General features: G+C 43.8%; 1 protein-coding gene across 1 annotated transcript; it reads right to left on the bottom strand.

Moving 5' to 3' along the window:
• Positions 1–1043: 1043 nt before the first annotated feature.
• Positions 1044–14477, bottom strand: cracr2aa (calcium release activated channel regulator 2Aa; the record flags this gene model as incomplete). Its single annotated transcript, XM_084477752.1, is given in 18 exon segments — positions 1044–1329; positions 2576–2652; positions 3399–3500; positions 3908–4022; positions 4460–4541; positions 4979–5111; positions 5594–5954; positions 6694–6776; positions 6879–6924; positions 7216–7287; positions 7990–8177; positions 9725–9820; positions 10157–10247; positions 10343–10489; positions 12462–12642; positions 12927–13038; positions 14134–14405; positions 14408–14477. Coding segments are annotated over 18 exon segments (2316 nt in total). The 3' UTR covers positions 1044–1241.
• Positions 14478–14939: the final 462 nt, after the last annotated feature.

Here is a 14939-nt window from a genome sequence, read left to right as displayed (position 1 = left end):
AGGATTGGAGTGCTTTGGTGGTTTAACTTAATCAAAGCTTACACGTGTGGAGACATGTTCCAATTTGGTCTCATGAGGGCTGATCCTTGATCATTAAAGACAATATGTTGTTCGCCTGTTCTCACTAAGGTCTTTAACAAGGTGGTGCTTGGAACGCTACCTCCTCCAGCAAATCACCTAGACGATCGATCAATTTCACCAATAAACAGACCTCTGGGACAGATCTGCCCATTGTCCCATTTTATTTAGACCAAACATTGGGTTTATGTGCTTGACAACATGTCGGGAACCCCCTGCTGTGATTAGAAGTACAAGTATGAATCGTGTGCCATTCATAAAAACAAGACAAAACAAGTTTCCCCAATGAGGCTAAATGCCGGTGTATCTCAATAGCCACTATAGATTGACTAAGAATAAGAATGTAATTGGGAATGTAAACATTAGGTTAATTGGTTGAATGAGCCATTCAAAAGGTCCACAATTAACATGAATAAACAATGATTCCACATGCCCACGATGACGCTACAGTAGGTTAATGAGGCACTCAGTCAAGCAAACCGTATTTGTTATTCAGTTTTCCTTTGATCACTATTCTTTCATTACATTGTACTGTCATTGCCATGTATTAATGTGAAGAACATGTGAATTGTAATGAAAGGTGCTATGAAATTAAAGTGATTGTGTTGTTATTATAATTTCTGCTATTAACATTTTCATAGTGCAGCGTGACAATAGTCAAATGACAAACATTAAAAGCCATTGTACATCCTGGGTCTATCCATGAGTCCTCTAACCATTAATATCTGGGGCCTGCTGAAGATACAATGATGATAAATAAATAGGTGTGATGGTAGTGGCCAACACAATCAATGCAATGACTGGCACAAAGTCTTTCATAAATAACACTGAAAACATATTCAACAATAGAACATCAGTAATAACATCGGGTTATGTACAACACTACTAGTAAAATACATTTTTAATCTATTTTTTACAGTTTCCACATATCAATATATTTTCTTTTTATAGAATAGCTTTAAAATATGCTCTTGAATGTGCCACAGTGAGCCGACAGTAAAGGGAGTGGGAGAACAGAGTTGTCCATGCAAAGTACAACCTACACCCAGAGACGGACTTCACTGTGTGTGTGTGTGTGTGTGTGTGTGTGTGTGTGTGTGTGTGTGTGTGTGTGTGTGTGTGTGTGTGTGTGTGTGTGTGTGTGTGTGTGTGTGTGTGTGTGTTCAACAGCACGCACGCGACTTCAGTGAGGGGCTGCGCGCCAGACGGACTGTCTTCTCCTTGGCTCTGTCCTCTTGTTCCTTCAGTATCCTACAGACGGAAGCAGTGCGTCAGGGCCGGTGTACTGTACACGAGGCCAAATGACACTTACACCGTGCACGAACACAAAGTGAATGCACCCGGCGAAATCAAAACAATGTATTTTCAGTGGGTTGTGATACACCAACAGCTTTTCAGCAGTAGGCCAACATTTTGCAACAAGTTTTTTCACATGAATCTAATGTTTTTTTTCAGCAGAGCAGAGCGTCTCATGATTCGGATTTCAGATTCACGCTTTTGTTTAAAGGTGACATATTATACTATGTGTATTATAGGTGTGAGCGTGATTAGCCGTTACAAGCCGTTAATAAGCCCTTAAAAGCTGCATTAATAAAATGAATAAAGGGAATTACAAAATTAAGCCAACGCCAAGAATACTATGAAATACTCTGGACGCAAACTCGGGTCTCGCATATCACAGGGCAAGTGCTAGACCATTCACCCAACGGCTGATTCCTGATTTTGTTATAATACATAGATTTGTATAAAAATGTGTTGAGAAAATAGCTACAGTAACAGTAAGTAATAGATAGCAATTCATTGATTTATTTCATGCATCATTTAATATTATACCTTTAGTGAAAATATACGCTGTTTGTACTTCATATATACATTTATGACAAAATTGTGAGGACTAGGCTTGGCGGAACCTTCTGATGGTACTATTGTTGCCGACAGATGGATTTCTCTGAAACACCACTCAAATTAGCCTGACAGTTAGCCTGCTACCGACCAGGTTAGTTTGGTCGGTTAAGTTGCAATGGTTACTTAGCAGAGATTCCCTTATGTCATGTTAATGGAACGCAACTCTAGCTGAAAGAAGGCTAAGCAAAATAAGCTCGGCTTTGCACTTTGGTTGATGGAATACCCCTCTAGTGGTATAATATGTCACCTTTAACAAACGTTTGTTGGGGATGAAAGCCCTATACTGCCCCCTTGTGTACACGTTAAAGTGATGAAGCAGATGAGTGATGCAGGCGGCTCTGCTAAAAGTCGAGATGTGGATCTTCCACGGGCTGTGCACAGAAATGTAAATCCAGCTCATGTATTGAGAAACACAAATGGCATAAGATATAATTGGCAGCACTTCTCATTCTCGCTGTTCCGTTTCCCAAACCAACAGACTGATCTCAATCTGGTGTTCTTTGTGCCTCTTGTAGGGAGAAAATTAATGAATAATTACATATTTGTTAACGTTTAGTGTGGTTTCTCCATTACAAAGAGGGACAATGCTCACCTCGCCATATGCACCATGGACTCCATCACATTGTGTCCTGAGCACGCGCTGCATTCATAGAAAATGAACGGGCCGTCCTGAAAGGAGAGAGACAAGGGACCATGATGGCTGTGATTATCCACAGTCTGGGGGAAAAAGGCCCGAATGCAGAAAGCTGTGGATGCGACCCAACTGTTTTTTTTTCCCCCTGCTGATCAGACAGAGAGCGGAGAACGATGATAACATCGGAGGTTGGAATAAATTGGACTAATGGTTTTCTGCACAAGCACAGTGATAAACAAGCGCAGTTCTACTAATGGAGCAGCGCCATTATGTTTGGATTCCCGTGTATAATGGGGTCCACTGTGGGATGCGAGGCCTCGGGAATAAGGCAGTGTGAGCTAATCTCACCAATGCAAATGAAGCTATGTTATGCCCACAGCCCATTTATGTTCACTTCAGACAACGTCAATTCATTTTCTCCTTTTCAGAAGCCAGAGCCAATAACAATGTATGTATGAATGCTGTTTTGTACTTAACCATATTAACCATATATACATATATACATATAACCATATTAACTAAAAGGTCACATGGATATCAGACTAAACATCCAACCAGAAATATGTAATGAAATGAAGCATAAACTTGTCTTAGGTGGAATAATTATTAATAATGAAGCAAACCATAAGTAGCACTAATTATACCAAATTAAATGTATATAGGGTTCACTTTTATGAATACTTAAGCCTCTTAGGTTTAACCTATTTATATTAGGTCAGAAGTAGACTCAATCAGCTCATTAGCATTGAGCTTATGTTACAAGAGAGACAAACGGACCAACCTTAGCTAGTCTCTCCCCCACTTTAGTCTGGACCTCCCTCGCCCTCTCCTTGTCTGTTTTGTTCCCCAGGATCATTACAGGGATTTCCTCGTCTGCAGCTTCCTATAGGCAATAAAAAAATCATAAAAACACTCGATACTTAGTCTTACACAGGCTATTAAAACCTCCAAAGTCCTTGAACATCCTTTTACCTCCATCAGAATTGTAATGAAAATACATCAGCAAGCAGCAATCCATTCAGTATCCGGTTACTTATACTAATCTACAAGTATTGATCTTAAAATTACCCACAAAAGATAGATATCGTATCCTAACAGCTATTTTTCGCATAGCCATTCAACTGTGCATCAACAGTTATTAAGAACTTAATGACTGCATTATCGTTCTTGAAATTCACTTATTTATTGTTTTACTCAAAACCTTTTTTTTTCCTCCTGATTGATACGGACACATTAGCATCTCCCTCCACTGTGCAGCTGTGTGTGGGAGCGAGGAACACAGGGCCTCACCTGCACGCTGGTCAACCACTGCCTCACGCCGGTGAAGCTGAGCTCAGACGTGACGTCGTACATCACCACCACGCCATCCGCCTTGCGGAAGAACTGCTTGGTGATACTGCGGTACCTGCGGGAGGGGGCGGAGCCAACAACCAGGTGAGACGAGGGGAGCGGTAAGCACTCTTGTTAAGCTTTGGGTTGACGCTTCTCCAGACAACGACTCCTGTGCGGGCGCCCCCTGCTGTGCTGTGTCTGTCCGCCACCACTCAAAAAGGCTTTGGAATTATGGTTTGTTTTTTGAAATGTCTCTTTGTCTCGAGAAACAACTTAGACAAATTGGAAATGTGGGTAGTCTGGCTTTGCAGGTTACCCCCCCCCCCCCCCCCGGCCCCCACCCTCTTCAGCCTTAACAGGCTCCTGGAAAAACTGGGCAGGAATATGTATTTTTTTTTTAACAATGTGAATTCAATGAGCAAACTGACAAACCGGGGGAGCTCAAAACCCCCATACCGACATCCAGACGCACTAAGGGTCTGGGCCAGGCGTGCCGGTGCTCCGCCTCACCTCTCCTGCCCTGCCGTGTCCCACATCTGCATCGCCACCTGACTGTTGTCCACCAGTATCGTCTTCACACTGTAGTCCACGCCTAACAATTGAAGCAGGATTGTGTTATTATCGCTTCATAACCATAAGGGTTGTTCTACAATTCACATTCCTACAAGTCACATTATCATCATCGAGTTAGCTTCTTATAAACTTTAAAAAAGTGTTACTTTTTCCATATCAGAGCTAAGTTATGCTTTACTGTTGAGGGAATGTGTTGGGATGGGACATACACCGGTCAATCAGCAGTATTGCAATCCCTGGCAGCTTACCTTTACTTTGTTTGGCAACTTTCAGTAAGAAACAATAACTAAAGTGCATTGGGGATTTATAGATCGACCTCCACGTCAGCTGTTTGGATATCTTGTTTCACAGGAAGTCATTTGTAGGAGTGGGAATACTATGTGCCCACACAGACCGTGTGTCTGTGTGTCTGTCTATCTGTGTAAATACGCCCAGCTGTGTCTCTGCTCTACATACCCACGGTAGCCGAGGTGTCGGGGTAGAAGCAGTCGTCACAGAAGCGTTTCAGGAGGGAGGTCTTCCCAACGTTGGAGTTCCCCACTAGAATGATCTTGAAGAGCCGGTCGGGCGGCAAAATGGCTGCTTCCTCCTGAGCGGCACGGGAGACAATGGAGGCAAGGGTGGGCTTAGCGTCATAGGATCCTCAATTTAGCAGCTGGAGTCATTATATATTCTGTAGGTTGTTAAAGTTGTTACTGTTGTTAAATCGTGTGTTACCGTATTGTTTTTATACTTGTTAGGTTAGGTTTCCCTTTTGACAGAGATGTTGTCCTCTGTTTCCTGCCCAGGGACTACAGATTTAAATGAGCTTATAGCTAACTCTGGTACTGCTAATGAGCTGTGCATTGTCCCTGTCAAATTAATTATTTAATTAATTAATTAAAAAGTAAAGGGATGTAACCCATTACCCAGTGTGAAACCAAAAGGCCAGACCTCTCACGTTACTTTGGTAGAAGTATTCTCTACTCTAATGCCCCCCATAACCTGACCATGATCCAGAAGTAGAACCAACGGGACCCCATCCACTGTCTCCTCCAGAGTGGGCGGAGCCCACGGCGTCACCGGGCTCACCTTAAAGCTGGTCTCCTTGCCCACCGGCTGACCTCGGGGGGAGGTGGGCGTGTCTTCGTCCCCAGCAGCGTGAGGCACAGGGGAGCGGATATCGCTCATCACCAAGTCCATGCCCTCCTCCCCCTCCTCCTCCCCCTCCTCCTCCTCCTCCACCCGGCTCCAGCTCTGCAGCGGGGGTCCGGCCTGCAGCAGCTGGGGCAGGGGGTCCTCCTCGATGGAGATGATCCTCTGGAGGTGTCCTCTGGAGCACCCCGCCGGCCGGCCCTCTGCAGCCTCCCCCTGGTTGGGGGTCCACGGGGCCGGAGGTCTGCTGGCTGGGCGGGCCCCCTTGGACGCGGGGGGGACCCCTTTGACCTCCTCGCTGTGGGAGAACAGGTCTCGAAATGAGATTCTTTGACTCGCTAGCTCCCAACTTCGAATAAGTTAGGAGCACCAGCTGAAGTTTAGCACCAACAATAGGTCCGTTAATAAAAGGGATTTTCTTTTATTAAAATCCCTTTTTTTGTTATCGCAAGACATGAAATACAAACATACAACTTAAAATTATGGAAATCATTTTCATAACAACAAGTACAGAGCTGACAACTGACTGCATATTAAGAGTGTTCACCAATAATCCCTCCCCTCCAAATGGTTCATTCCCACACAAACACTCTAGCACCAGCCCTCACTCACGGGAATACATTCTGGTAACTTGCCATCACAGACAGAATTATGTTAACATGTCTAGTTTAATACACCAACAAATAAATACAAATACAGGCAAACTAATTGAAACAATGCCCATTCTGAGTTTATAAACAAGCAAAAATACAGAGAAAGGGATTTTTTAATGAGAACTTTATGAACTTTATGAACTTTATAAAAAAAACGGTTGAACCAGAACAGTTATTTGTTATTTATTACTCACATATGTTCCAAATTTGAATTCCATAATAATTCCTCACTATGATAGCTAGTGTGGGATTAGCATTTTGGCACATACTGGGAGCCATGCATCACCCAGGTGGCTGCTTCACACCGCTAGTGGATGAGGTGAATTAATCTCCAAAGGCTTCTATTTCCTAATAGATTACCGTGTTTAGTCAAAAGGGTTTTACCTGAACCGCTTTGTTGTAGGTGTCACAGTATTTAAAAACGGCATCTGGCTGCAGTTTGTGTTTGGCATGGAGTTCTTTGGTTTCTGTAAGACAAAACAATTATTTTAGGGTCCAAGCTAAATGTAATGATAATATGTATGAAGTTAAACAGTTTCTATTGCTAATGGATTCCAATGCAACAATACCAAGTAGCACATGTCCCGTTCATCCCGTAGGTGTTTGTTCATTTCCCTAGATAACGAAAAACCCATTAAGACCAAGCAGAGCAGCAGAACGCCCTTAAAACAGATTGTTTGTATACAATTGTATACGTGAATTGCAATGGTATTGTTCTAGCATGGTTGCAGTCCATCCATCCAAAGTGTTGTATAGATTTGATTACGCTTTAGTCTGTTTACTTTGCTGTTGCTCCTCACTGATTGATGAAGCGGTGCACATGTCGTGCAGCATACAGTGCCACGTATAACACGACACAGTGCAGTGAACGTGCTCCATCTAGTGGCCTGCTCCGGCTCCACATACCTCAGCAGGTCCAGTTGTTTAATCAGGCTGGCCTGCTCCCTCTGCAGACCCTCGGTGATCCGGTACATTTCCCTGGTGGCAAACGGCAAGTAGCAGGTGAGGTGGGGTTGTATGCTTGAACTTGTCAGTGTTGAAAGTCCGCTCAGATGCATCCACATGCACGAGTGTCTTCACTTTTGTTTAGCTTGGGAAATGTGACCAGTGCTTCTGAAGAGAAAATGTGTTTATCTGAAAATATTTTCAGGACATGTTGCTGTTGAATGTTTAAAGGACCCATGACATGCCACCAGGTGTGAGTGTGATTAGCCGTTACAAGCCGAAAATCTGTCTCTTCTGACATCACAAGTGAGCGTGTCCACCTAGATGTGTGCTGGATAGATCAGTCTACTAGCCTACCCAGTGGACAGTAGCAAATATTGCTCATCTATCCGTCACACATCTAGGTGGACACGCCCAATTGCGATGTCAGAAGAGCCAGATTCAAAGTGTTGTAACGGCTAATAACACTCACACCTGGTGGCATGTCATGGGACCTTTAAGGCAGAGAGTCTGGTGAATTGCAGATTTGGGTGCTTCATCAACAACACAATCCTCCGGAAGTGAAGAGACTAGCAAACACCCTCAAAGTCACTTCAGGCACCGTAATGTAACATCCATTATATTTGTACAAGACAGAGAACAATGTCCCCCTCACATCCAGTCATTAACACATCCGCCACCGGCCATCCACAGTCCGTATCTCGAAGTGAGGAACTCAAAACAGCCAGGACTCACATCTCCTTCTGCTCCTGGAGGCGGGAGGACTGCTCCTGCAGCTGGCCCAGCTGGTCCTGGGCCAGCCCCAGCTCCTGGTTGGTGAGGTCCAGCTCTGCCACCAGCTCCTCGTTGGTCTGCCTCAGCTTCATGTTCTCCTCCTTGGTCATGTGCTGCTCACTGTGCAACTCCGTGCACTGCTGCTCCAACTGGACAGGAGAGACAGACAGAGAGAGAGACAGAGAGAGAGAGACTTTTCTGACTTCATTCAATGACAGGATGTTGTTTTTCTCACCTCACTCAGAACACCACAAATGTTACAGTCTTGAACCGAATGTTTAATGGTATCACGTACTTGCAGGCTTGTTTTACAGGGGTGTCATAATGGGTTAAAGTCGCTATAAGTAACATTTTGTCTAGCGTGTAGCTTAAATGACACGGATATACCTGTGGGCCATGCTGATCCATTGTGATTTCAATAATCTAAGTAATAAAATCACATCCTATCAAAAGGATATATTCTATAAGTTAATTAATAAAAATAGACACTCCCAAAACCCCTCTCACTCACAATCACCCAGCCAGCAGAGCTACGCTAGTTTGAGTCACACAGCCAGTTTGATTGGACAGAATTCTTTTTAATTCTGAAAGACTCACGCCTCTAACTGGGGGGGGCGAAATCTTACAAAATTGAAAATATTAAGTTACCCAAAGTTTATTCTGCACTGGTGCACTGAATATAGTGATTTATTCTACTTCGTTTAAGAATGCTTGATTCTGATTGGCTGGGAGGAGGGCATTAACCCGGCAGGTTGCCCGCTGACTGAGCACAGTGGCATCAAATAGTAGATCAATACGCCGCTTGTATTTTCTTTCTATCAGCAATGTCAAACATGAGGTCCATTGTAAAAATAAACCTTGTTCAAAAAAGTTTCTAAAATGTGTCGGAAATCTATCGGAGGGTCAGTCGATACATGTTTCGCAAGCGAGATACAATTTAGCAACTACATTATTAAACTAGTGATCAGATGCAGCCTTGTGTGGTTGCTATACAAACTAATAAGCTACAGCTGAGCTAACGGGGAGCGTACCTATGTTCCCCGGGTCCTATGTTCCCCGGTCGCGACTGTTTTTCGTAGGCGGAATCCGGGAAAAGTTCCGCCTCAAGCGCTAGGATTGGACAGGCAAACTCACACGCTGACTCCTAACCCTAACCCTAAACCTAACCATAACCATAACCGTAACCCTCACCCTAACCATAACCGTAACCGTAACCCTCACCCTAACCATAACCCTAATATTCATGATTCTTCCAGATTCCACCTACGAAAAATTTGCTAACGTTATTCACCGTAGTTCTAAAGGGGACTACTTTTTGAGGGAGATGAACTCAAACAGAGTATACATTTATTAAGCATGCAATATGAATAAGAAAAAGCAGAATTATTAAAGTATTTGAATTGTTTTATTATGTTGGCAAGCAAGAAGTAGAATAAACAGGATAATCACCTCAAGGCAGGGCAATAAACAGTTTGATATGCCTCGACTTCATCTCGGGCGGTAAGCCGTCCACTAGCCGGGCATATCAAACTGTTTATTGCCCTGCCTTGAGGTGATTATGCCTTACATATATAATTCCATAAAATATACACGCATTAACCCTTTCATGACTCTAGAAAGGGCCTCTCAGTCCATTCGGGGAACAGGAGAAAGCTGGACCGCACTGTTTCAGATGATGAAGGTAGTGCTTGCTCACCCTGCTCTGCTTCTGGAACAGCTGGTCCAGCTCACTCTCCTTGCTGGACAGCTGGACCGCCAGGTCTTGGCTGCGAGACAGGAACTGCTCGGAATCCTGCAGCCAAAGAGGAGAGGGAATCAGAGTTCATCTAGACCCGTCACATTCTCCCTGTGTCTGGACCAAGGCTGCGCTCTGATGGGCTGCAATAACACATGCAAGACCATTACTGAGTGACCACATCCAGTTTATATGAGGGAAAATATATATGAGATAAGATAAGATTAATTGATTCCTTTTCAAATCACAACTTCCATCTAAATGATAAATGTTTGTGAAAATAGGGACAGAGAGCAGGGAGCAGAAGTAACTGTGAATAAGAGGAGTAGAATTATATCACATTTGTTAAAAACACACAGACAGGGTCAATGTAAGCTTTTAATACACAGATACCTGCAGGAGGATCCGGTCCTTTTCATCTTTTATCTGCTGCTCCATCTCCTCATACAAGGACTGGATCTCGTCATCATGCGTGGCCGCTTTCCTTCATGAATAAATCAATATGTACGGTCTTTTAATTGAATTGTGCATTGTGATCCATGAAACATACGTATATGAAGACGGCTCCTGCGGCCTGACCTTCTCATGGCGCTCTCCATCTCTCTCTTCTCCCGGTTGGCGTCTTTGATCTGTGCGGTCACCCGGGCCAGGAACTCCTCGAAGTTGGAGAGGAGGTGCGGCTCGTCCCGACTCAGCTGAGCCCACAGACTGCGCACCTCACTGGGACTAATGGCACACAGGAGAAGCCATAAAACACAAGTTGGGGAAACTGATACTGAGGCAAAAACAACTTGCGTACAGATGCGTCAGCAGAGGGACATGATTTAATACCAGCATGGAGTGTGGTTGTGTGGAGGACGGCTGGTTTGAGCAGCCTCACCTGGCCCGAGGCAGACTGATTGGACTCTGGGGCTGGGTGAGGCTGCTTGAACCAGCCATCGTCCACACACCCTCCACAACATCCATTTAAATCCCCACACAGAGGAACATTGTGTTTGCCTCGGAGCTATGTACAAAAAAGCTCAAAGAAAACATAAAGATACCATTGTCTGGCTTTCGTTTTTGTGAACTCACGCCATTGTGGTTTGAAAATCCACATTAAAGTTTTCATCAAGTTCCGCTTGATGAAACACTGAGGGAAATATCCTATAACTAGACCCTATTCTGACCATGACCCAAAAGTGATGTGTCGTGTAATGACAGCCTGGGCTGGCAGGCATGCTGAAGTCAATAGGATGTACTTCATTCACTGTTGACTTTTATTGAGCTCCTGTTGTTTGCTAAAGGTGAGTCTAGTCAGGCTTTGGAGGATGCTCTTTTCTCCCTCTTGAAGACACCGTTATTGACATACCCCTTCATGCTAAGTAAGCCATGTAATCATAGGCTAGGATTATAATGTCAGCAGCTCTATGATTGGCAGCCAGACCTATTTGAGCCCCAATCGTAATAGACCTGCCTCGACACAAGAAAACAGATGGGCCAGCAACTTGCATTGAGATATAAAATAAAAAAACATGGATGCTGCATTGGCACTTTGGCACATCATACGTCAACATCACCACCATTAGAGAGGCCGGCCTGTAAACCAATAAACGGGGGGAGGGCTGTTTTTTTTTTTACAAAGCACTAAAATGTTTACTTTCTCAACCGACTTCAATGCAACGTTTTTATTCAAGGGTTTTGATCTATGTGAGGTAAAAAATATATATATATTTATTTATTATTTTATATAAAATCACATATTATTTAATATGCATATAAAAACAACTATTTTTTTTTAATCGGTTGGGAAACCTGATAGTGCTCCTGAAAAGGAGTAAAAAATAATTATTATAATAATTAAACAGCTCTCCCTTTTGATTGTATTTGCTATCAGGCTGCTCTTGGCCTTTCCAACAGCATCGGGTCAAAGCAAGTCAGTGCAGCGTGAATGCACGTCACTATTGGCCCTAGGACCCAGTGGAGCTCATCATGCACAGGTCTGGTTCTTTGCTACACCCCTTCTATTAATCAACCTAATCACCATCAACCCTTATTTTGACAGTTTTGCCGTACATGTACATGCACAGGCTGCATGCCATTTTACCTTTATATTCCAAAATGTTAACCATATCAATGACTGTTATAATCATTTCCTGGACAACCTCATATATATTTCCTGACAATTCTCTAGTCATTTTGAGATACTGATTCAAATGAGTAAAAAAGGTGAAGATACAAATATCTGGGATAATATAACTAGATATCAAATACAAATATAAAGTGGGTGGGACCTTTAGCTCTGTACAGTCACTTTTTCAGATTGCTTTAAGGAGAAAAAAAATGACAAGTGAAATATTATTGTAGTCATGGAGATCATTTGATTACATTGTGTATGGTCAGCAATATGACAGACTTAAGAGGGTATTAGTGAGTGGTTTTGTTCCTTGACATTGAGGCACGTAACGTGAGAAGAAAGGACAAACCTAACAGAGTAGGAAAGTGTGTCGTTTGTTTAGCACAGCAGGTGTGACTCTCACAGTGTGGCACCACGTTGACTTAAGGTATGAGAGGGGGGAGATAGTGGTGACCTTCCACCCCAACAGCAGCAATAAAGTATGTGCAAATATACACAATGACACATGAATGCAAAAACAAGCTTAAGCCAATACGAACGGAAACACAAACACACACTCATAGAACCATTCATGGAACTCACTCTTCAAACACATTGCTTGCCCCCAGAGTCTCCATGAGCATGCCGAAGTGTTTCTCCTCCTCATCCTCGCTGGCCACCAGCTTGGTCTCCCATTGGCTCTGGGACAAGGCCTCTGACCGGCCTTTGCCCGGCCTCCTCTCCTTCTCCGTCACCGCACTCCTCTGGGAACACAGGAACTCACCTAAAAGGGACGACAGGCTGTGGGTTCAGAGCTCGGCTTCAGGGACTCGAACCGTGGGCTTTGAGCCAATGGGAACAATGGTTCAAGATTCAAGAGTTTTATAAGTCACATACATATACAAGAAATGCAGTGAAATGAAAAGTGGCAGATGCCTGCAGAGATGGTGCAACTTTTAAATATAATAAATAAGGCAAAGACAAATAGAATAAAAATAAGAAATTAAATAACAATTAAAACAATTAGCCCTATATAGAATAACAAATCTGGAAAAAACAACAACGTACTGAAGCCAGAAGAGAACTCGGCGAGTGTGAGGTAGCCGTTTCTGTCAGTGTCCAGGGTGTCGAACACGTTCTCCAGCTCGTCCGCATTGAGGGGTACCTCCACGTTTAACCGCTGTTCAAGAGGACACAGAAAACTCACGTTATGGTACAGGTCAAGGACTGTCAATATTGGCATAATACTTTGGCAATACATTAAACATTATTAAAAGTGTGTGTGTGTGTGTGTGTGTGTGTGTGTGTGTGTGTGTGTGTGTGTGTGTGTGTGTGTGTGTGTGTGTGTGTGTGTGTGTGTGTGTGGTTAAATAGCTAAATATCGTGCAGTTTAATTTATTGTACCTAACACATCACATCGTGGTAACCATGCGTAACCTAAACTGAGATTTTAGGCCAGGGTAGAACTGTGGAGGATGTGCTGTATTCAAGCGTGTATTTAAATGACGCTTTTCACTTGCTTGTCTATCATGTGAGCAGAAGAGCCATTAGGGACCACCTCACGTATTTGAAAACTATTACAACCAAACCCCAGATCAAAGCTTGGATTACTCTCGTCCCTGCGTGGGCGCACAAGTGGATCATCAAAAGGAGCGGGCCGGGGGGATGAATATCGGGGGGCCGCGTGTATCTGCACAACAATACGGCTGAGGAGCCGCAGGACAAAGCCGCTGCGCAGTTTCGCAGTGCTTGTGGGCGCTGTGGCTTCCTGTCCGTCTCTTTCATGCAGGCTTGAATTGAACATGGAGGCGTGTGCCCAGTGTCTTCAGAATCGTATGGCAGCTCCGGGCTATTATCTAAATGCCTGCCTGGTTGCGAAAGCCCCACCGAAAGAAATATAAATATTGTGTTACAGGTGTTCATTATATACTTTGGTGGTGAACATGATCCAGGACAGTGTTCATGGACAAAGAATATAAACAGTCATATAATAATAAAAAGGGAAATTCTGGTAAATAATCGTTCTATTAATTAGATACAATTATTGATGTGTTAATCTTACATTTCTTTGAACAAATGTGTTTTCACATTTGTTCCAAAAGATGTACAGAATAGCTGTGTCTCCTGTGGTTTGTTAATCTAGATCCAACAAAACACATAAATAACGTAAAATACCTCCAACATAAGTGCACATTTCCTGGTAACTTTACATTAAAACTTCAGCTCCAGTCCCACGGCAGTGATCCCCCCCCCCCCCCTCGTCCAGCCCTCTCACCTGCAAGTCCCGCCGGGTGACGAAGCCCTTGCCCTCCACATCACACATCTGGAACAACTCCCGGGTCTTCTCCATGATGGTGCTGGTGTTGGTGTTGGGGCAAGCCGCGTCCCCATTCCTAAATGCTGGTTCTTCCACACTCACCGGGCTGGGCGCTGCGGTCCCCACCACAGCGGTTTGGGTGGCAGTAGTGGTGCTGCTGCTGCTGCTGCTGGTGGCCGCACTGGTTTTGATATAGGCGGCCATGGTCTGAAAGTGAGTGGGTCCCCCGCTCCTCCCCGGAGCTCTGACACACAGGAGCTAGGTGGCGTGAACCAGGAGCGGAGCTTCGGGCTGCTCAACATCAGGGGCTCTCAACGATGTCACCGCCCATCATCTCTTAGCAACCGCCTCTTTAATGATCTGATGGAGCCTGGAAGATGGAGACAGGAGGAGATGGGTAACGTAGAGTCCAGTTTGAATAGGATGGGTACTCTCTGATTTCAGCAATCTAGTGTCCAATGAAAGATTAGTTATGTCTTGAGGAAAACGTAGAATTGATTAGGCCACAGTTTGAATGCATAACTACCCATCAAGTAATATATGGTAGGGTTGTTCAACAAAGATGTGCTTATAGTGTGCCTTTAAGAAGATGCTTACAATACAAAGTTAAATGCACTTTAGTAGAAAACATCAGCGTACCCCAGAGAGTGAGAGCTTTAACAACTTAGACCAACATTGAGTTAACATCACACCAACATCAAAAAAAGATAAATAATACATAAATAATAATAATACAAAAAGTGAGACGGTGTGTCTATGGTAAA

This window comes from Micromesistius poutassou (genome assembly GCF_964030765.1).
Source record: "Micromesistius poutassou genome assembly, chromosome: 13".
Lineage (NCBI taxonomy): Eukaryota > Metazoa > Chordata > Actinopteri > Gadiformes > Gadidae > Micromesistius > Micromesistius poutassou.
The sequence above is the reverse complement of the archived record's forward strand: the minus strand, read 5'-3'. Positions and strand labels throughout refer to the sequence as shown.